At 37.6% G+C, this 24,340-nt stretch overlaps 2 protein-coding genes across 2 annotated transcripts; both read left to right on the forward strand.

The window, feature by feature from the left end:
- Window positions 1-1,017: 1,017 nt before the first annotated feature.
- On the forward strand, window positions 1,018-1,629 carry LOC112029844 (uncharacterized). Its single transcript, XM_024062522.2, has one exon. It carries the CDS (start codon window positions 1,018-1,020, stop codon window positions 1,627-1,629), a length of 612 nt encoding a protein of 203 aa, XP_023918290.2.
- A 10,996-nt stretch (window positions 1,630-12,625) lies between these two features.
- On the forward strand, window positions 12,626-24,058 carry LOC112026162 (uncharacterized). Its single transcript, XM_065761851.1, is given in 4 exon segments — window positions 12,626-12,731; window positions 13,098-13,204; window positions 23,310-23,718; window positions 23,720-24,058. Coding segments are annotated over 4 exon segments (723 nt in total). The 3' UTR covers window positions 23,821-24,058.
- The last annotated feature ends 282 nt before the right edge of the window (window positions 24,059-24,340 follow it).

Below are 24,340 nucleotides of genomic sequence, written 5' to 3' on the forward strand. Positions count from 1 at the left end.
ATAACCATTACTATCAATAGTGAAATCGAATTTAACATCAAACCCATCCGAATCTGATTGAGACATACCCAAAACAAGTCCAATCCACTGGCAGCTAGACTCAGCCATGCCCAACTAAGAAAGGATAAGTGAAATTAGAACAACAGTGATTCTAACATGATGTTGAGTTGGAATTTTTATTGACATGATAAATTTGGATTAGGCCAACTCCAACACATGACAGGTATCGTAGTATGAGAGATTACTAGTATTATTGTCCCGATGGTATTTCTTCAACTCTAGTTTTAAATGCATGTTATATGATTTGGCAAGTCCAGAAACACCAGCAGTGAGTAATTGGTAAGCTATAGTTCATAAGAGTGTTACTTAAAGTAACTGGTAGTAATTATTGCAGCAGAGTGCAGTTGAAATCAAATACTTGGTAATGCGAATGCCTCGTTGCATTTGAAATCAAATACTGGGTTGTGAATGGATATACCGTAGTTGCTAAAATGCTAAATTTAAGCCCTACACAAAACTCAATTACATTTCGAACTTCCAATATGCCTGAGTAAACAGATATTTTTGAGACATATGAGAAGCCACGTATTGATCTAAATTAAAAAACTGGGATCATTTTCAATAAATTTCTGACAATTTGTTATTTGTGCTGCTAGCTGTCCCAGCAAGATTTTTGAAGTATGTACTAACTTGCTGTAATATTTTCTTTGAAATATAATTTGCTAATTCCTCAGGGGGGAAAAACTAGCAAAATAATATAATTGCCATTCAAAAAATATAACAGATAACATTGTATAGGAAAGTGATAAATGTTTCCAGTCATTTCCACGCTTTCCTCCCACGAAACTGTTTGCCTGCACGCTGTTGTTTTTTTCTTCTCTAGTTGAGACCTTGCTACCTGGCTTTCTTTGCTGCCATAGGCAGATTCTTCTTGCGCTCCTTCTGCCTATTGCTCAGACCACCAGTCTGTCCAATGACAAAATGGTATAAGCAAAATTCAAATAAAGTAACTATATGATGGCATCACAGCCTAATACTGATCATAGATTGAACACGATAAGTCATAAAAAGAAAAGGGATAAGATGTTCAAGGCTGTGCTATTNTTCTTTGACCTCCTCGTCACAACAAACAGCCCTATCTTGCCAAAGTTCCGAGTCGACTCAGTCTCCGTCTCTAACTTCTCCTACTTCGACTCCAACTCCTCCGTCACCGGAAACTGGAACACCCGGTTCTCCATCTATAACCCCAACAACTGGATGACCATCTCCTACGAAACCTCGCTCTTTCACGCATCCGGGTTCAATTCCGAGACCCGAATCCCTGCCTTCAACCAGTCCAGGCTTAGCCAGACGTTTGTCGATGCTGCGTTCGCCACCAGAGACGATTACGTGGACAGAGGGGCACTCCGTGACATCAACGTGGACGGCACACCTGGCTCAATCACTTTCAATGTGATGCTTGTTACTGGGTTTAAATTCACGGCTACTGGAAGTGGACAAGTTGTAGATTTAGGGAGTGACTATATCACAGTTTGGTGCGAAGGTTTGGTTGTTTCTCTCTCTCCGTCATATAGCAGTGCCTCCGGGTCAGGGAAGCTGGTGAAACCCAGGGACTGCGACGTTTTTTAGTCTTTAGCTAGTTATGATAGGAGGAATTAATTATATATTGCTAGTTTATATAGATTGAAATTGGGATACTGTGGAATTTAAAAAAAAAAAATTAGGATACTGTACAGTTTTCGAAATTGGGTTATCTTTGAAGTTGTTTTTATTTTATTTTTTATGAATATTATGCTTTTGATTTAATTTAGTAATTGAAATTATTATTATTATGTTTTTTTTTATACAAAATAAAAATTTTATTCGGCCTAAGCATTTATGTATGTGAAGTTTATTTTTGGAGACTTTAACTTTGACACATTTATATTTTAAATGGTGTAGAGAATATAAATTATGTAGAGAGTAAAAGGGATTTTTTTTTTTTTTTTTTTTTTATCTATACTATATATATATATATATATATGAGGATTTTCTTCTTTTAACTATATAAGAGGATTTTCCTTTTTCCACTAGACTTTTATGTGGTTCAAAAATACCTGTAGGGACACGTTTTTGAGCCCAAACCCAAAATGTAAAGGTATAAAGACCCGGTGAGCTCAGTACAATAAATTTGTTGAGAGTTGGTTAAAAAATTAGGCCCTAATGAATTGGACAACGACTAAAATGAGTTTAAAAGATAATAAAACGAAAGTAAGAAGAATTGATCCAAATAGATTCGCTCTCGGCACAGTCCGAGGAGTTAAGTTCTAATATAAACCAATTGAACATATTCTTAATACAATTTTGGTTGCTAAAGTCTTTTTTCTCTCTTTTTTCTGATCCCCCCTTTTCCAAGGGTCTCTTGCATTATATTTCCCTCTTTTCACAATCTTGGCCCTCCATTTAATGATCATCCAGGCCACTACTTGAGTGTTTGTCCCATCGAATACCCTCTCTAACTTTCTGTGAGTTGGAATAGCCTAGGCAACACTGTTCAGCGGTCTTATCCACATAAATACGGCTAAAAAGTTAAGTTCTAATATAAACCAAATAGATTCACTCTTGGCACAGTCCGATGAGGTAAGTTCTAATATAAACCAATTGAACATATTCTTAATACAATTTTGATTGCTACATTCTTTTTTCTCTCTCTTTTTTGATCCCCCTTTTTTCAGGGGTCCCTTGCATTATATATCCCTCTTTTCATAATCTTGGACCTCCATTTGTTGATCATCCAGGCCATTACTTGAGTGTTTGTCCCATCGGACACCCTCTCTGGTTTTCTGTGAGTTGGATAGCCTAGGCAGCACTGTTTAGCGGTCTTATCCACATAAATACGGCAAAAAAGTTAGATGCAGAGCATTCAATGCGATGGCAGTAGCTTTTCCCTTGATACCTCTGAGCTCCCATCCCTCTTGTATGTTTGTAATACACGCCCCTGTCAGTAGAACCTCCTGGAAGGCCACTCTGATCGACAGGATATACTTTTGATCGATGCTCCATTCATCCGAGGAGATACTCCTCCTCAGACCACCTTTCCCAGCCTCTCTGCTTGCATTTTACTCATGGGATTCTGAACTTGATACTCTCACTACTATTTATCCATTCTTGGATCAACCAACGTCATCGGCTAAGGCCCAAGGCCCAATATACAAATTTGGGCCCTTACCCTACAATACCCATTTCAGCTAGACTTTTATTTAGTTCAAAAATACTCTCTTTTATGTGATTCAAAAATACCCTCATTAATGAAGGGTAACTTTATTTAGGAATAAGTCATAAATATCAAATAACAAATTTCATTTTGAATTCAAAAAAATAAAAGAAATTACAGTTCTTACTTATCTCTAAAATGTATCATTTTTATTTGTTTGAAAAATAATAAAAAAATATTTCTAAATTATAATAGTGCCTAAAAAAATAAAAGAGTCTCTGAACACACGTGTAAATGTGTGTGTGTGTGTGTGTATAAGTTTTGAATTTAAAAGCAACATTTTCACAACAAATTATAGGTGATTAATTGTTATTGGTTCTAATTTAAACCTATTATTGAAAATACTTCTTTGCCTTACTGATGATGCTGAGATCGTCAGTCAAGATGTTCGTCCAAATAAAGATCGTCCACTGCTGGTATCAGCCCTGGGATACAACAAAAGAGAAAGAATCACCAGTGGGGTGCTACCCACAACGCCTCCGATGATAAAGTTAGAGAAACTTAGCAAGCGGAGTAAAGTAGAGAAAACTAAAATGAGAATAGAGTGGTGTGATTTTTCTTACCCCCTCTGGATTTTTTTTATGGGTATATATAGGTTATTTCAGTGTCTTTCTAGTCGTTGGCTCCGTCATTATGGGAGCATTATTGCTTGAGTCCGTAACGCTTGTGCCAGGTTTTAAGTTAACCGGCGCACCTTCAACGGTATTGGTGTTTATTGCAGCTAGTCGTAACGGCCGTCCTTGGTTGGGTTGATCAGGCGGCTCCCTTCGTACTGTGATGGTAATGAGATTGTCCTTATGCATCGTTCTTCTTGGATGGACGATCTAACTCATTTCTTGGACCCATCAGCTGCCCCCCCATTCCAAGGTCGTCCGTAACCTTGGACGGTCTTGGGAAGACAAAACGATTTTTTTTTTTTTTGGTGCTTGGGAATGTGTTCTCCGCATTAACTGCCTTGTGGCGGCGTGGCATACTCTGTGGCCACGTGTCAAGCTCTGACCAGTGGGGAGGCATCGTTTCCGGCGAATGTCTTTTTGGTTTCCCGCGATTTCCAAGGTAAACTTTAACCTCTACTTTTCCTAACTTCTTCATCTTTATCTCTATTTGGCTTCTTCTGGTTTTTTTTTTTTCTTTCTGTCTCTTCTGTGTCTTCTGCCGCTGCTGCTTTGCCTTTCCGATTTCAGATTTTCTTCCTTTTCTTTTTAAGGTGCGTATCCCTTCTTCTTTGCTTCTTTCCTTTTGCTATCTATATATTTTTGTTTACTTTCCTTTTTCGAAATGCACATGTCCCTTCTTAATGGTAGATTATACTGCTTTTAAGAGTATTTCTCCTTCTATTACCTTTTTCTTTGCTCGCTTGGGGGGACTTTTAGAACTTTCCGGTGACCGGTACCCACAATCCAGTGATTTTGTGGTAGGGGGGAGTGGCTTAGATTTAGTTTTGAGAGACTTATACCCATTGTTACAGCAGTCGCTTTCTTGGTTCAAATCCACCCGCGGGGTTCTTAGGAGGGAAAGAATGGGTTCCGTGGTGAGATCTACTGGTTCTGAGGGGGGTTCGTCCTCTGGTGCGGCCGCGGACGGGGCTGTGATGGACACAGCTACCTCCGTGCCTCCTCCCTCGTCAATACCCTCCAATTCCGTTGTCGTCCCTCGTACCTTCCATGCCCTCAAGGAAAAGTGTCACTTGGGCGTAGATGTTTTCAGTAAATTTAGGGATAGGTTTCAATTCCCCGTAGAAACCAGGGTTCGTCTTCCCAGGAAGGGGGAAAGAGCTTGCACCTTTGCCCATGGTGAGGTTTGCTTTTATGAGGCGGCCTTCCTGTGCGGTCTGAGATTTCCCGTCCACCCGTTTATCATGGAGCTCCTAAACCACCTACAGATTGCTCCTGGGCAACTCATGCCCAATTCCTGGAGAATCGTCATAAGCTGTATGGTGATCTGGACGATCATAGCAGATAGAGAAATGATAACCATGAACGAGCTTACGCATCTCTATCGTTTGAAAGAGTCTAGGGAATTTGGGTATTACGAACTTGTTCCTTGGGATAGTAGATCCCGTCTAATAGTTGACCTCCCTTCGTCCTTCCGTTACTGGAAGTCAAGATACTTCTTCGTGTCTGGAGACGGTTGGGAGACTTTGTCAGATGATTTTTAGGGGAATGTTCCCAGGTTGCTGCGACGGTAGGAAACCCTCGTCTTGGTGTGTTCGTCTTTTATGCTCACCTTCTTCCATCCTCATGGATGTTTTGTTTGTTCGTCCTTACAACATTGAATGGTTCCCTTCTTGTGCAGTGAAAGAACGTCCTGATCTGAAGAGCCAATTTAGGGAGAGAGTTCAGGAGGCAATTAGATACGTAAAGACGATCAACGACTTCGATGAGCTCGTTGATCCACGTACTTTATCCCGTCACTGCTTGGGACCTGAGCCTTCGATCTACGTCCTTCAAGCGATTGATCGAGAGCAACGAAAACGTAAGTGATTCTGATGCACAGGATCGTCCTCTTTTTCTTTATTATTCTAACTCTTTCTCATTTGTTGTTGCAGAGATGACGAGTAAATTTAACAAGGATATGTACGCGAAGATCAAGGGGAAGAAGAACGAGCCCCTTTCGAGTATTGGACAGAAGACTCTGAAGTTTATTGAAAGAGAAAGAGAGAAAGCGAAAGAAAGAGAAAGAGAGACGACGGAGAGGGGCTCGTCTACCCCTACTCTGGACGAGGCAAGGACAGCTCCCCAGCAATTTCCCTTGAAGAGGCCCCTGCTCCAAAGAGGCAAAAGACAGGAAAAAAGGGGAAGAAGAAGGTTGGCTCCTCTGTTTGGGAGGATGCTGACGCCGCCGTTGCCTGGGCAAACGAGTTCTTTACTCCTGAGGAGAAAAGGGAAATTTCGCTTATGCCTTCTCATCAGATGGTGAACCAGCATATGCACAAGCTCGTACAAGTATCTTTTGGGCTGTCTTCGTCATTCTCCAAAATATATACATATATATATATATATATATATATTTTTTTTTTAACTTAAGTTTTTATCCACAGGTACTGGGGAAGACCATGCACCTTAAATATATATATATATATATATTTTTTTTTTAACTTAAGTTTTTATCCACAGGTACTGGGGAAGACCATGCACCTTACCTCACAATTTTTGGCGTGCGAGGAGAAAGCCGTCATGGCTGCTTCAAAGGTGGAGGTTCTGGAGGCCGAGGCTTCAGTTTTGCGAAAGGATTTGATCGCTACAATGGATGCTCACAATACCTCCATGGAGCAGGTCAAAATCCTGACCGAGCAGCTGGAAGCTGAAAAGTCTCAAGTGAAGCAGAAGGACGAGCTTCTTGCCGCTGCGGGACAAAAGATGAAAGCAGCTGTGGCTAAGGCCGTCCTTGCCTTCCAGACGACCGACGAATACAACACCATCCTCTTCCAGTGGTACTTTAAAGGTTTTGAGTTGCTGAGGAGATACATGGTGAAGCACAGGTAGGGGGTCAATCTAGACGATCTAGATTTCGAAGCTGTTGATAAAGAAATTGAAGCGGACGAGGCTGCTTCGACTGCTCAGGGTTCAATGGCTTCAGGCGAGGACCCTCCGGCGGTGGACGAAGGTGGAGACAATGTTCCAGCACAATAACTTGTTTTTATGTAATGTACTCTCTTTTCTTTTTTTCTTTTTTGTGCGCCCTATGTGTCTTGGGCTGTCATGATGAAAACATTTCTTTTGGTCCCCGTATGTTTTAGGGTTTTTCTTTTCTTTCTTTTGAACAATCTGCATCTTCTGGCGTATATATATTTATGTTATGTTTGTGGCTTTCTTCCATATCTGTTGCGAAATTTCTTTTCTTTTATACTTGGAAAAATTTGATTTGGAATTATCTCATTGTTTCTTGAAAAATTTCCTTTGTCCCTCTGTGGACTTGGGCGATTTTAGTGGTAGATTACTCGGACGGTGTGTGTCTACTTGGAAAACTCCAACATTTTCTTTTATTATTAGGGTGATGTGTGCCCTTTGAATATATTTCATAGTCTTTTTAGATCTAGACAATGTTTTATTCCCGGTGTGGATTTCATTGTCTTTTCAATCTGGACGATGTGTATTCTTCTTCGAGGAATTTTATTCCTTTTGTGAACTGAATGATGCGAGCATTTCCGCTGAGTTCGTCTTTTTGATCTGGACGATGTGAATCCTATCGAAGGATGTCATCGTCTTTTTGATATGGACGAATGATTGTTTAATTTCGCTAAAGGTCATCAGAATACGATGATTTCTTTGAACGAGATGATTGAAATGCTGGATGATTACTGATGGAATCCTGAATAACTACTTATACAAAATATATAACTTGCAGAAAACAATGCATATAAATAACTTGCTTTAATGGGAAATGTGGCATTAAACTATGGTAATTTCTTACAATGGGGCCACGGATCATTCCCTGTAATACCTTTTCAGGTGTTCGATGTTCCACGGACGAGGTAGCTTTTTTCCGTTCAGATCTTCTAGATGGTAGCTCCCTTGTCGTGACTAGTGGACGACGCGGTAAGGCCCTTCCTAGGTTGGGCTCAATTTTCCTTGTGCAGGGTCCTTCGTTGCTGTAGTTACTTTCTGGAGGACGAGGTCACCGATGTTGAATCTTTTCAACTTTACTCTTTGATTGTAGTATCTTGCCATTTTTTGCTAGTACCTGGCCATTCTTTGGGAGGCCTAGTCTCTAACTTCGTCTAGACCGTCCAGGTTCAATCTTAACTGGTTTTCATTGCTTCTTTCGTCAAAAAACTCCTTTCTGGTGCTTGTAAGGCCTACTTCAACCGGGATGACTGCCTCCGTGCCATATGTTAGGTTGAAGGGGGTTTCTTCTGTTGGTGTTCTTGTCGTCGTCCTATAAGCCCATAAGACGTCTGGTAGTTCCTCTAGCCATGCTCCCTTTGCCCCCACTAACCGGGACTTGATGGACTTGAGTAAGGTTCGGTTAGTTACTTCCGTCTGCCCGTTGGCCTGAGGATGTCCTGGCGAAGAGTATTTGTTCTTGATACCTAGGCCTGAGCAAAATGATCTGAACCTTTGACTATCGAACTGACGACCGTTGTTAGAGATGATCGTCCTCGAGAGCCCGAACCTGTAAATAATATTTTTCCAAACAAAATTTTGTACCTGAGCCTCTGTGATTGTTGCAAGAGCTTCTGCCTCGACCCATTTTGTAAAATAATCAATTGCGACCAGCAGGAACTTTACTGGTCTCTTTCCTTGTGGTAGAGGGCCCATGATATCGATTCCCCATTGCGCGAATGGCCAGGGTGAGGAAATAGTCGTCATTCTTTCTCTTGGAACTCGCTGAATATTCCCATATCTTTGGCAGCTGTCACATTTCTTCACAAAATCTGATGCGTCCTGCTGCATCGTTGGCCAGAAGTAGCCTGCTTGCACAATCTTTCTGACGAGAGATCTTGACCCCATGTGGTCTCCACAAATTCCCCCGTGCACCTCCTCGAGGACGTACCTGGCCTCCTCTTCCTCTAGGCATTTCAGGTAGGGTTGAGAGAAACCTCTTCTATAAAGTTGGTCATTCAATATGGTAAATTGGGCAGCTCGTTTACGGATTTTCCTGGCCTCTTCAGTGTCTGATGGTAATCGTCCATCCTTGAGGAAGGATAGGATCGGGCTCGTCCATCCTTGAGGGGTGTGTACAGAGAAGTTTTCTAGTTCCTTGATGCTGGGGAGGTTTTGCTCTTCTAACTTCCACCTGCTGGTCACGTCTGGAACATCTGTCGAGGCGCTCCGTGCCACTTCGTCGGCTTCTACATTCTGCTCGCGTGGGATCTGTACAAACTCTACACGGTTAAAGTTGCTACTTAGTTGGTTCATCAATTGGAGATATTTTTGCATCCTTGCTTCCTTTGCTTCGAAGTCTCCCCTGGCCTGTCCAATGATGAGTTGCAAATCACTCTTGATCACAACATTTTCAGCTCCCAGTGCCTAAGCCAACTTGAGTCCTGTTAGCAAGGCCTCATATTCTGCTTCGTTATTGGTTACAGGAAATTTCAGCTGAACCCCATATTTGAGAACATCTTCCTGGGGGGAAACAATAACGATGCCTGCTCCTCCTCCTTTTTGTATGGACGACCCATCTGTATTAATCGTCCAGATGTCTTCCCGACTTTCCTCCTGTTCGTTGATGGTGAATTCTGCTATAAAATCTGCTAATACCTGGGCTTTTATGGCTGTACGTGGACAGTATTTGACATCAAACTGGCTAAGCTCAATTGCCCACTGCCCCATTCGTCCAGCTGCTTCGGGTTTGTTCATGGCTTTCTTGATGGGTTGGTCCGTCATTACTTTGATTGGATTGGCCTGGAAGTAGGGACGAAGTTTTCTCGAGGCCACTATTAGGGCGAAGGTGATCTTCTCAATTCGTGGATAACGAGCCTCGGCTCCCTGGAAGGCCTGACTGACATAATACACAGGGAGTTGTCTCTTATCTTCTTCCCTGATTAGGGCTGCACTTACAGCCGTGGCGGATACTGCCAGGTATAGGAACAGATCTTCACCCTCTTTGGACGGACTTAATAGTGGGGGATTACTCAAGTATTGCTTCAATTCTTGGAACGCTACCTCGCATTCCTCCGTCCAAGCAAACGCCTTCTTCAGGGTTTTGAAGAAAGGGAGGCACTTATCCATTGCCCTAGAGATGAACCTGTTGAGGGCTACTACCCGGCCCGTGAGTGATTGCACTTCTTTAATCGTCCTTGGTGAAGACATCTCGAGAATGGCTTTTACTTTTTCCGGATTTGCTTCAATTCCTCTTCGCGAAACCATGAACCCAAGGAACTTCCTTGATGAAACTCCGAAAGCACATTTGGAGGGATTTAACTTCATGCAGTATTGTCTGAGTGTGTTGAATGTTTCCCTGAGGTCGTCTAGGTGATCGTCCTCCTCTTTGCTCTTGACGAGCATATCGTCAACGTATACCCCGATCTGTTCTCTGAACATTTGATTTACCAACCTCTGGTACGTGGCACCTGCATTCTTCAAGCCAAAAGGCATGATTTTGTAGCAATAAAGCCCTTGGCTGGTGACAAAGGCAGTTTTTTCTTGATCTTCCTCGGCCATCTGTATCTGGTTGTATCCAGAAAATGCGTCCATGAATGTTAGGAGCTTGTGCCCGGCAGTAGAGTCAACTAACTGATCAATTCTGGGCAGGGGGGAAGTTATCTTTTGGACAGGCTTGGTTTAGATCGGTGAAATCAACGCACATCCTCCATTTTTCGTTGGCCTTCTTGACCATGACGACATTGGCCAACCATTCCGGATAATAAACTTCTCGAATGAAGTTAGCAGCGAGTAACTTGTTCACTTCGTCCGTCACTGCTTTGTTTCTTTTGGGAGCAAAAACCCTCTGCTTCTGTTGGACTGGCTTCTTTTCCAGGTCTACGTTTAGGCGGTGCTGGATGCATATCTTCATGACTCCATGTGAATACATCGAGGTTGTTTTTCAAGAAACGAATGATTAATTCCTTCGTTTTTGGGCTTAGATTCGTCCCTACTTGAGTCGTCTTCGATGGATCTTCTTCGACAAACTTTATTGTTTCTAACTTCTCCATGATCTCAGGTGATTTATCCTCGATCACCCACGTATGATTTTCTTTGGATGCTAGGACCGCCTGATAACACTCCCTTGCCAAGACTTGATCCCCTCTTATTTCTCCATCCCCCTGTTCTGTCGGAAACTTTACCTTCAGGCAGTATGTGGAAGTAGCAGCTTTCTACTGGTTAAGCGTAGGTCGTCCAATGATTACGTTGTAAGACGAAGGGGAATCCATGACCAAAAAATTGTGTCTGTTAGTTACCTATAAGGGATATGAACCGGCGGTTACAGTCAACGTCACAATACCCCGGGGGTACACCTTATCCCCGCTGAAGCTGACGAGGGGCGATTCAAAGGGTCGAAGTCTGTTTGGGTCTACCTTCAATTGCTGAAAGGCAGACAGGTAAATGATATCTGCTAAACTCCCATTGTCTACCAAAACTCTCCTTGTGTTGAAACCTTCGATCATGATCATGATAACCAGTGGATCGTCATGAGGCTGCTTGATCCCCCTGGCATCTTCTTCCGAAAAACACATATCTTGGTTCGTCCGTCGCTGCTTGAAGGGGGGTAAGCTGTGAATGCTATTTACCTGCCTTTAATATGATTTTCTGAGGAACCTGGACGACCCTCCTATGGACGGTCCCCCCGCAATTGTCTTTAATTCTCCCCTTGCATTCTGTGGATGAGGTGGTTGACCTTCGCTTCTTCAGAAATCCCCTTGTTGTTCTTTCTTACCATATCTGCTGGCTTCTCCCCTTTTCACATATTTTTGAAGTTTCCCTTTCTGGATAAGTTCTTCTATCTGCTCTTTCAGATCTCGACAATCTTCCGTGTAATGCCTGTGATCTTTGTGAAAACGGCAATACTTTCTCTTATCGCGTACACTAGGTGGCGATTGAAGTGGCCTAGGCCATCTAAGGCTCTGCTCGTCCCTTATTTCCGCCAGAATCTGATCAACTGGCATTATCAGTGGTGTGAACTTCATTTGTTGAGAATTTTTATCATCCCTTCGCCTACTCCCATCGTCATTATGTCGATCTGTTCGATCCCTTTTCTGCCCCCTTCTGTCGTTTTCTTTCTCTTTCTTCTTCTCCTTTGTTTTTTCTGTCCCATCTATGGCTGCTAGCGCATCCTCGGCGTTCATGTATTTCTGTGCTTTCAATAGCGCTTCTGCCATTGATTTGGGAGGGTTCTTCGCCAGGGAAGCCACAAAATCTCTGGATTTTAACCCGGCTTTGAAGGTCGTGAGTTGCACCTTATCGTCTGACTCGTCCACTTCTAGCATTCCTCGTATAAAACGCGTCACATAGGACCTTAAAGTTTCTTTTTCCGCTTGCTTGATTGTGAGCAAGTGATCGGCTGTCTTTTTTGGTCGTTGTCCACCCACGAAATGACGAATAAAAGAACTACTTAGTTGCTCGAAGTTGTCAATAGTCGACGTAGGCAGTTTGGCAAACCACTCCCAGGCTACCCCTTTAAGGGTAGTGGGGAATGATCGACATAGGATTTCATCAGGGGGTTGTTGAAGGCCCAAAGTTGTCTTGAAGGTATTGAGATGATCCAACGGATCCTTTAGCCCGTCAAAGGGTTCGAGCTGGGGTAGGCAAACTTAGAGGGCACTGGGCACTCTTGGACAGCGGCAGTGAAGGGCGAGTCAGACTGCCTGACGATTTTGTCTAGTCCTAGGTCCGTCTTTCCCCTAATTGCGTTTCGTAACTCGTCCATCTCTTTCCTCATCTCCTTGAGGACACTTGAGTTTGGTTCGTCAGGAGTGCTGGCGCGTCTCCCATGACTGTCTCCGTCTTCATCTCTGTTGACCTCCATGTGGCTATTTCTCTGTTGCAATCACTGTCTCATTTCTTGATTTTGCTTGGTGAGTTCTTCCACCGTGGCTGTAAGTGCCTGGATTTGCAGGGCCAATGCAGCAGGATCTGGATTAGAGCTGGACTCCATCTTGTTGTAATAGAACAACGTCCCTGAACTGATCGTTCAAAAACCTTGTTTCCCACAGACGGCGCCAAACTGATGATGCTGAGATCGTCAGTCAAGATGTTCGTCCAAATAAAGATCGTCCACTGCTGGTATCAGCCCTGGGATACAACAAAAGAGAAAGAATCACCGGTGGGGTGCTACCCACAACGCCTCCAATGATAAAGTTAGAGAAACTTAGCAAGCGGAGTAAAATAGAGAAAACCAAAATGAGAATAGAGTGGAGTGATTTTTCTTACCCCCTCTGGATCTTGTTTATAGGTATATATAGGTTATTTCAGTGTCTTTCTAGCCGTTGGCTCCGTCATTATGGGAGCATTATTGCTTGAGTCCGTAACGCTTGTGCCAGGTGTTAAGTTGACCGGCGCACCTTCAACGGTATTGGTGTTTATTGCAGCTAGTCGTAACGGCCGTCCTTGGTTGGGTTGATCAAGTGGCCCCCTTCGTACTGTGATGGTAATGAGATCGTCCTTATGCATCGTTCTTCTTGGATGGACGATCTAACTCATTTCTTGGACCCATCAACCAATAACAACTTGTAATAACTTACTACTTAGGATTTTTTGTGAAACTGTTATGAAAATATTGTGGACATAGCATTTCTCTAATAATTAATGAGAATAAATACATTCCAAAATGCATAAATCTCATCACACATATGCACATGCGTTATGCATGCACAAAGGCTTTATTTTTTTGTAACATTACTTTCCATTCATCTCAATTCAAGATTGGGTGTTTTTTCTAATCACCAAAAGTACTAGGATTGTGATGAGATGTAGTACCAAAAAAAAAAAAACAAAAACAAAAACAAAACAAATTAACACTTCCACAAAATAAATCTCATCATGCTCTAAGGAAAATGCAATAACTCCAAATTGGAATGAATTAAAAGTGTTGACATCTAAAAAAAAATGTATAGAAAGCCTACGGCTATGAGCATGCACATAGTGTGTAATGAGGCTAGCTGCTTATTATTTGATTGTAAATTGTTTGATTTTTGAAAAATTAGTATAATTAGAAACAGAGCTTTTAAAAAATTAGTCATAGTGTGTGTAATGAGGATAGTTGCTTATTATTTGATTGTCAATTATTTGATTTTTGAAAAATTAGTATAATTAGAAATAAAGCTTTTAAAAAATTAGTCAAACTAAATTCTTCTTGAATTAATGGCACAAAATTGTTATGCGTGAGCGTCCTCAAAGGCCTTTTTGTTGGACAAATGCTTTGTAATAAGCTGATATCATGAACTATTAATTAAACACTTCTAAATTCTAATATGATATTACATGCTACTTTATGATGTATGCATTATAAATGGTGAATAAGATGAAGAATTTTGGATCATACAAAAAGCATTTACAGTGCAGAAAGTGAGTCATATCTTTATTAATATAGTAGCTGTAGAGATAAGGGCCCAAAATCGTATATTGGGCCTTGAGTTTTATCCGAGGACGATGGTATGTTTGAAGAGAGACAAACAGTTATGAGGGATTCCAGTTCAAGAGCCCATGAGTAAGAGAGGAGTAGATTGCAGTCCGAGGAATAATTCCTCCTCGGCCATGCCAAATATCGTTCAGATATGTATTCCAACGACAAGAGTGACCTCCATAGAAGCTCCAGTATCAGGAGCATGCCTCATAAACATTCGAGAAAGAAGTGAACTCATGAATATTTGAGGAAAAGCTGCTACCTCTGTATTAAATGCATTGACGCTACTTTTCTAGCCACATTTATGAGGAGAAAACATCTGAATAGTGTTTCCTTGGCCATTGCAACTTATAGATAGCCAGAATGAGTGTCTGATGGGACGGGCACTCAAGTAGTAAGTGGTGGTTTGGATGATTGACAAATGAAGGGCCAAAATCATCAGGAATGAGGTATATAATGTGAGAAACTCCTGAAGGAAAGGGGATTGAAGAAATAGAAGAAAGAACATTGTAGTAACCAAAGCTGCACTTGTAATTAGTTTCATTAATCTATACAAAGATTTGCGTCCTCGGACAATACATTCACCCAACCTTACGTATTTTGTTATTGCATGATTGTCTTTTAAACCCATTCTAGCTATTATGAGATTCACTAGAACCTAGTTCTTTGACCTTCTCTTTACAAATTTATTGTATTGAGCTAATTGACCCACGATCCCATACATATTGGGATTGGGCTGTAAATCGTGCCCCTACAGTAGCATATAGATTTTTGTCCCTTATGTGTTAGTTACTCAAAGATTCGATTTAAATGGGTTTATTAGAAGTGTTTAATTAAATATCATTTTCGTGGCTCTAAATTGATGAAGTTAGTATTGAATTTTTTTTTTTTTTATATAAGATAGAATTTCTACTCTAACCTAATCTAAGTATATATGTGTGTGAAACTCCCTCCTGGAGACTTGAACTCCAACCCTTGAGCAATTATACAAGTTTGAATTCTTGAGTAATTATATAATCACTACAAAAAAATGGTCCTATAGTGGCGTTTTTTTTAGTGGCGTTTGTAAAAAACGCCACTATAGGCGCCCTATAGTGGCGTTTTCTATAAACGCTGCTATAGGCATATCTATAGTGGCGTTTGGAATGTCCTATAGTGGCGTTTGGAAAAATGGGTCTATAGTAGCGTTTTAAAGGCCTATAATGGCGTTTTTAAAATGCCACTATAGGTCCTAGTCTTACAAGGGCCTATAGTGGCGTTTGTCAAACGCCACTATAAGCACTTTTTTTATTTTTTATTTTTTTTCCAGTTGGGTAGGGCCTATAGTGACGCCACTATAGGCATTTGACCTATAGTGGCGTTTTGCAAACGCCACTATAGCCCAGCAAAAAAAAAAAAAAGCCAGCAAAAAACACTATAGCCCAGCAAAAAAAAAAAAAATCCAGCAAAAAAATAGGGACCTATAGCGGCGTTTGGAATAGGACCTATAGTGGCGTTTGTCAAATGCCACTATAGGCAATTTTTTTTTTTGGTTGGATAGGGCCTATAGTAGCGTTTGACAAACGCCACTAGAGGCCTTTGTAACAGTAGGACCTATAGTGGCGTTTGCAAACGCCACTATAGCCCAGCCAAAAAAAAAAAAAAAAAGAATTCAGCAAAAAAAAGGGGGACTTGTAGTGGCGTTTACCAAACGCCACTATAGGTCCAAAAAGTGCTTCTTCCACAATATTCCAGCAGACACACACACACACACACACAAAAAAAAAAAGAAAGAACTGAATGAGTTTGAGCGGTAAAGAAAACCATGGAATATGCCTAGGATATTCTATGGCATATTCCAAAATATTTGAATATAATATATATATATATAATATTTAATGTATATATTATTATTATATATTTATATAAATGAGAGATGCTATGCCATAATATTTTCACAACAAATCATAAGTGGTTAATTGTTATTGGTTCAAATTTGAACATAACAATAAGATTATATTTTTGCCTTAACAATAATAACTAGCAGCAACTGTCACTTAAAATTTGTTGTAAAAATGTTATGAAAATGTTGTTGACATATCATTTCTCTTTATATATATATATATATATTTATGTATGAGAGATGCTACGTTTACAATATTTTCACAACAAATCATAGGTGGTTAATTAATTGTTGTTGGTTCAAATTTAAACCTAACACTAAAATTAATTTTTTACCCTAATAATAACAACCAGTATCAACTTATCACTAAATTTTTTTGTAAAAATATTATGAAAATATTGTGAATATATCATTTATATATATATATACACACACATATATAGTTATCATTTCCCTTTATTATATATATATATATATATAAATTTAAAAAAACATTAAAACTCCCCACCTACCCCCACCTACCCCCACTCTCCCATATCTCTCCCTTATCTCCTCAGACTTCTTTGCTCTTTTGGTTTCTTTTGTTTTTTTCCTTTGTTTCTTTTTCTCCCTAGCTTGTCTCTCCACGCCAAAGTCTCAGACCTCCTTTCTCTTCTCTTTTTTTTCTTTTTTTTTCTTTCCTTCTTTTTCTCCTTGTCTCCGGTACTCCTCCATCTTTCTTCTTTTCTTTTTCTTTCACTCTTCTTTCACTTCACACATGAATTGATTCTTTTCTATTCCTCTCCATTTTGATTTTATTTATTTTGTTTTATTTGTGGTGGTGTTAATGTTTGTGGGTTTTGGATTTGCAGATAATGTTGCAGCTTATGGATTTTGTTCAAATTTGTAGATGGTGTTTGAAGCCATTGGTTGTATAGTTGCAGGTAAGCATTTTTTTTTTTTTTTTAATTTATGATTGTTTTGGTCTATTTATTTTTTGATAATAGTTTTGGTCTATTCCTTGGATGTGAGCATGTTACGTTTGATTTTGAACTTTTTTAGGTGGGTTTGTGTTTTCATTTTAAATTTGCTGGGATAGTTATAGTACTGTTTGTATTTGAAGTTGCTATTTTTTTTTTTTTTTTATTTTTGGATGTGAGCATGTTGCATGTGTTTGATTTTAAATTTTTTTAGGTGGGTTTGTGTTTCATTTTGAATTTGCTGGGATAGTACAGTGTTTGTATTTTGTTTTGTATCTTTTAATTTAATTAAAATTGTAATATTAATTTAATTACAATCTTAATTCAATTAAAAAAACATTTTCACGCCAAAAAAAATTCTTTTGAATCAAATTTTTTTTTGTTTTTTTTTGGGGCTATAGTGGCGTTTTTAGAGCCTATAGTGGCGTTTAACAAACGCCACTATAGGTGTATCCTATAGTGGCGTTTGTCAAACGCCACTATAGCCTTTTTCGAAAATAAAAAAAATTGGTCTATAGTGGCGTTTGGAAACGCCACTATAGGGTGGTCTTATAGTGGCGTTTAAAAGAAACGCCACTATAGGTCTATAATAGCGGTACAAAAGTGGCGTTTGCAAACGCCACTATAGCCCAAATGGGCCTATAGTGGCGTTTTAGTACCTATAGTGGCGTTTGTGAAACGCCACTATAGGCCCAGTTTTTTGTAGTGAATACTGTTTAAAGATTGATATAATGTCTCAAATAATAATTATGTTTTTTTTTTTTAATTATGAAATCTAAGCAATCATGAATATTTAAAATACAACATAAAATCTGATTTGTCTCACGCATCTACACAGAAATTAGCCAAAAAGCCTCTACACTCCTGGAGCATCTACACACAAATATTAGAGACTAATTAAATTCATGTGCAATGTTTTGATCATAAAATTATAAATAAATTAATTTATTGAAAAATATAATCAAATAAATAATTATTATATTTTATTTTGCAAATAGTTATAATTTATTTACTCATATATTATATTTACACATGCATAACAGTTGATGGGTCTTGCAGCTTTATAAACCTTTGCACTTGAGGTCAATCTTCTCTACTTCAATTGGTTTTTTTTTTTTTTTTTTTTTCAAGAAAAAAAAAATCTTACAAAGGTATAAGATATTTTCAGTGAGAAAAAAAAATGTTTTTTTTTTCTTNTTCTTTCTATTCCTCTCCATTTTGATTTTATTTATTTTGTATTTGTGGTGTGTTAATGTTTGTGGGTTTTGGATTTGCAGATAATGTTGCAGCTTATGGATTTTGTTCAAATTTGTAGATGGTGTTTGAAGCCATTGGTTGTATAGTTGCAGGTAAGCATTTTTTTTTTTTTTTTAATTTATGATTGTTTTGGTCTATTTATTTTTTGATAATAGTTTTGGTCTATTCCTTGGATGTGAGCATGTTACGTTTGATTTTGAACTTTTTAGGTGGGTTTGTGTTTTCATTTTAAATTTGCTGGGATAGTTATAGTACTGTTTGTATTTGAAGTTGCTATTTTTTTTATTTTTTTTTTATTTTTGGATGTGAGCATGTTGCATGTGTTTGATTTTAAATTTTTTTAGGTGGGTTTGTGTTTCATTTTGAATTTGCTGGGATAGTACAGTGTTTGTATTTTGTTTTGTATCTTTTAATTTAATTAAAATTGTAATATTAATTTAATTACAATCTTAATTCAATTAAAAAAACATTTTCACGCCAAAAAAAATTCTTTTGAATCAAATTTTTTTTTGTTTTTTTTTGGGGCTATAGTGGCGTTTTTAGAGCCTATAGTGGCGTTTAACAAACGCCACTATAGGTGTATCCTATAGTGGCGTTTGTCAAACGCCACTATAGCCTTTTTCGAAAATAAAAAAAATTGGTCTATAGTGGCGTTTGGAAACGCCACTATAGGGTGGTCTTATAGTGGCGTTTAAAAGAAACGCCACTATAGGTCTATAATAGCGGTACAAAAGTGGCGTTTGCAAACGCCACTATAGCCCAAATGGGCCTATAGTGGCGTTTTAGTACCTATAGTGGCGTTTGTGAAACGCCACTATAGGCCCAGTTTTTTGTAGTGAATACTGTTTAAAGATTGATATAATGTCTCAAATAATAATTATGTTTTTTTTTTTTAATTATGAAATCTAAGCAATCATGAATATTTAAAATACAACATAAAATCTGATTTGTCTCACGCATCTACACAGAAATTAGCCAAAAAGCCTCTACACTCCTGGAGCATCTACACACAAATATTAGAGACTAATTAAATTCATGTGCAATGTTTTGATCATAAAATTATAAATAAATTAATTTATTGAAAAATATAATCAAATAAATAATTATTATATTTTATTTTGCAAATAGTTATAATTTATTTACTCATATATTATATTTACACATGCATAACAGTTGATGGGTCTTGCAGCTTTATAAACCTTTGCACTTGAGGTCAATCTTCTCTACTTCAATTGGTTTTTTTTTTTTTTTTTTTTTCAAGAAAAAAAAAATCTTACAAAGGTATAAGATATTTTCAGTGAGAAAAAAAATGTTTTTTTTTTCTTTTCCTTAGACTTTATACCTCCTTAATTCTCATCTAACCTATCGAATTCGCATGGAAATTGTTCATGCTATAGAATTGCAATATGATGAGTAGATGGTGTATCTAATGGAGTTGCAATATGCATAGTTTTTTTTTTTTGAAGGCGCAATATGCATTGTTTTTTAACTGGGTTATGTTACCAAATAATCATAATAATAAAAGGACATTAAAAATAGTTTTTACTTTTAAAGCATCTCCTTCATTGGCATCACCCCAAATTCTGAATACCCAAAATCCAAAAATTTAGCCACATCATTCCAGAAAATTGGATGCATGTATATTTTCACTATAAAAAAAATAAACAAACAAATTGCAAGCACAGTATCATATAACAAAAAATAAAAACTAACTGAATGACGATTTTGCATATTGAATTAGTTAGAAAGGCATGGGTGTAAAAGTTATATCCAGCGGAGCCTTGGCTTTTATCATAAAAAATTGCACGAGAGGATCACATGAATAAGAGGTTCTTTTGTAAGTCCTCTTCTTATTCAATCCCTTGAAGTCTTTAGCCTGATTCAACCAATGCACTCCTTGGGTAAGTCCTTCAAATAAAGGTTCATTTGGATACTGCTTATTTTGCTGAAAACTGAAAACTGAAAATACTGTAACAAAATAATTTTCAAATGTGTGAATAGTGTCGTGAAATCCATTTTTAATGAAAAAATTGCTGAAAAAAAAAGTTTGTGAGTCCTATAAATAGTGCATGGAACCCATTGGTGTGGCATAAAGCCACAGAAATTGAGAAACACACTTCCAAAACAAAACAAAAACAAAAACAAAAAAAAAAAAAAACAAAAAAAGTAAAGTGAAACGCTGGACGTGGAGACGCGGACACCAATCCAAACACATACTAAGATATAAACATTATAAAATTTTTATGCATCTGAAACCAAAGTAATGTCAACTGATGAGCCAAGTTAACACCAAGTCACCAACTATTCTTTTTTATCTAAAAACTAAAACCTGAAGACAGAAAAATTGTAACTTTGAAATCCCATAGCCGAACCTCACTATTTCAAACAAATTCATTCTCTCTTGAAAATTTAGGTTGAAAATGTAGGTTATGTTTGGTAACAATTTTTATTTTCCATTTTTAAAATTTTGTTTTTGGGAATAGAAAGAAAAAACAATTTTCTTGTATTTTTGAAATAAAAACATTTTTGGTTAATTAAAAAAAAAAGTTTTCTAAAGGAAAAAGAAAAAGAAAATACTAAAATATGTTGCCACTAGGATTCAAACTCTGACACTAATTCATTAAATGAGATAAATTGATTAAATTAGACTCATGTTTTCATTAGCTTTTGAAAATTGAAAATAGTTTTGCCCTCAAAAATTGAGTTTTGATAACAGTGTTTGTTTTCTATTCATTTTAAGTTCCTAAACAAATTTTTTAATCTAAAAAATAAAAATAAAAATTTTAAAAATAGAAAATAAAAGGAAAAAAAAAGTTACCAATTATTTTTCAATCTTGTAATAAGAAATACACTACACACATAGCAAAGTACAAAATTTTTAGATCTCAAATTAAACCCTTTAGATAAAAAATTAACAACTCTACTTTTAAAAGAAATGTCAAAACCAAAAAAATATTATACCTTCAAACACTCAACCTGCCAATTAACCACCCTTGGCTAAAATTGAACTTTTGCGACCATAGTTGTGCAATCCCAACCAAGAATCCTCCATAGCTAGACATGGCAAAATGGGCGGGTCGGGTCGGGTTCGGGTCGAGTCAATCGGGTTACGGGTCAAACGGGTCACTGGTCAAAAACGGGTCACTTTAAGCGGGTCAAAATCGGGTTCGGGTCAATCGGGTTGCGGGTCGGGTCGAGTTGACCCGTATTTTTCACATGAATTTTTTATTTATTTAATTTTTATATAGAAAACAACATGTATCTGTCATTTGAAAAGTTATGCAACAAATTACTTAATGTAAAATGCATTATTTTGAATTCACCACTTATATCAAGAATGAACTCAATTAAACTTATTAATACTTATTCAACAATTTTAAAATTATACAAATCCTAACATTACTATCTAAAACAAAATAACACAAAGATAAGTAAAACAAATACACAAGTTTTATTTCTGCACAATATCAACATTCCAAATATAAAACAAAATTACAAATGACTTATTGGATAACTCATTTGATAAAGAATAAAAATATATAAGAAATTTACAATCTTGAAAATTAATTTTATAATCTATTATCAGTTGTGGTTGACACTCTATTTCAATTTGAGATATACTTTAAAATTTGATTGCTTACTTATTTATACATGGTCTCTTTTTGAATATCATATTATTGTTAAGCAACACACACTCTAGGATATATCATAATTTATTTTGAAAAGCTGTTTATTTTGGACATAAATTATTAAAAAATAGGTCTAAGTATTCATAATTTATGCTAATTTGATACTTTAGCTTCACTATTTTCACACTTGTGAATATTTCTTACATGTCTACAATTTTAAATCTATGTTTTTAACTCTACTGTAACCAGATTATCTGACATGTACTTTACTATTTGATATCTAAAAATATTCACTCATTACAGAATGTTCAACCATTAATCTTTCAATTAATTTGCATATAGTTATGTAAATGTATCAATTGTTTCCTTAAAGTTCACAATAAACAATTAAACCAATATTGTCTTAGTTTTACTATTTTTTTTACCAAAAAAAAAATAAGTTTTAAAAAAATGATTCGGGTTCGGGTCGGGTCGCGGTCGGGTCGGGTTGACCCGCAAAAAACACGGGTCGGGTCACGGGTCAACCCGTTTTTGCTTCGAGTAAAAAAAAAATCGGGTTCGGGTCGGTTTTTTCAGGTCGGGTCAGAAAATTCTGACCCGTTTTGCCATGTCTATCCATAGCCCCAAGGCCCCCAACTTGTGTATCATGCTACCCAATCCACTTCCAACGTCTCATCATAGCACATCTCTATTTAATTAACTATTTGAAAAGTGGAAGGATGGAATATATATATATATATATATTAAGCTACTTGATGTAAGGATAATAAGTATAATGCAAGTTTTATTAAAATAAAATAAAAAGATTATTTATTTCAAATTCTATTGATAGAGTTTTAGTTGGAATATAATTTAAAATTTCTTCAAATTTAGAAAATAGAGTTTGACCTAAATTAAGTTATCTTAACAATTCATAGGATAAGATAAATAAAATTTTAGTTTGAGAAGAATCTTTAATTTCTTGAAGTCCTGTCTAATAGACTTTAGGCTAAATTAAATAATAATTAATAGGACAAGGATAAAGGAACCCATCCCTCAATAATTTCTATTTCATTCAAAAGAAATAAACTAATCGTGTTGTGAATATAGAATTTAGGATGGAATAGAAGGCAGTTGAAATACGACGGAAAAATCGAATTAGAAAGTCGGTGGCTCTCCTCTATTATATAAAGCCCAAAAACCCTATTAACTCTGCAATTCAAAGCAATGTCAACCGGTACCAGTAATTGCGTCTTCTACAGCTATATCGTCCTCCTCTTACTCACCACCATAGCCTTAACCGGCTACCTCATCCGGGACATCGTCTTGGTCAACAACAGCCCTAGATTCCCGAGTTCCGAGTCGACTCACTCTCCGTCTCCAACCTCTCCTACACTTACCCAAGCTTCTCTGTCTCCGGCAACTGGAACGCCCGGTTCTCCGTCCACAACCCCAACAAAAAGTTTTCCATCTCCTACGACCTCGTTCAGTCCACGCTCGTGTACGAACCCAAGTCCTCGCACGTTTACGAACCCGAGTTCATATCCGAGATCGGCATCCCTGACTTCAACCAGTCCATGCGTAGCGAAACGTTTATCGACGCTGCGTTCGCGGTCAGCGACGCTTACAGATCAATGTCACTCGGTTACATTAACGTCGACAGCAGAGTCTCTTTCGTTGTGAAGTTTCTTGGTAGGATTAAATTCAAGAATGGTAGGGTAGACTTGTTAAAGATTATTGGGGAGGGACGCTCTTAAGGTTCATTGCGAAGGTTTGGTTGTTTCTCTCGCTTCGTCACATAGCGGTGCCTCCATTTCAGGGAAGCTAGTGGAACCCAGGGACTGCAAGATTTTATAGTCTTTAGTATGATAGAAGGAAGTATTGCTAGTTTCTTGATCTTGGTATGAACAAATTGTTAATACCAAGATCAAGAAATTGATCTTGCTAGTTTCACAATTGCCTTCCTCGTAAAAAAAAAAATTTGTATGAAGTATTGCTAGTTTACTGTTTACATATAAATTGAAATTAGGATTTTAATTTTAATTTTTAATTTTTTTAATTTCCCGGAGAATGATGGATGTATAGGTTTTCGGTTTTGTTATCTTTGATTGAAGTTATTTTGATTTTATTTTTTTGAAAATATGCCCTTCGTTATGCTTTTTATTTTTTATATTTTTATAAATAAGTTTTGAATTCAAAAGCATATAGTTGAATTGAATGCAAATGCATAGCTGAAAGGTAAATCTTAGGGTTTTTCCAAAATAAATTCAAACACTCTCCTTTCGACGTCTTGGCATCTCAATATATATATATATATGCATGCAAGCTTTTCTTTAAATTAAATTCATACACTGTCCACATTTTTTTCCCTCTTCCA

Source organism: Quercus suber, unplaced genomic scaffold, assembly GCF_002906115.3.
Source record: "Quercus suber isolate HL8 unplaced genomic scaffold, Cork oak 2.0 scaffold_432, whole genome shotgun sequence".
In the NCBI taxonomy this organism is placed as follows: Eukaryota; Viridiplantae; Streptophyta; class Magnoliopsida; order Fagales; family Fagaceae; genus Quercus; species Quercus suber.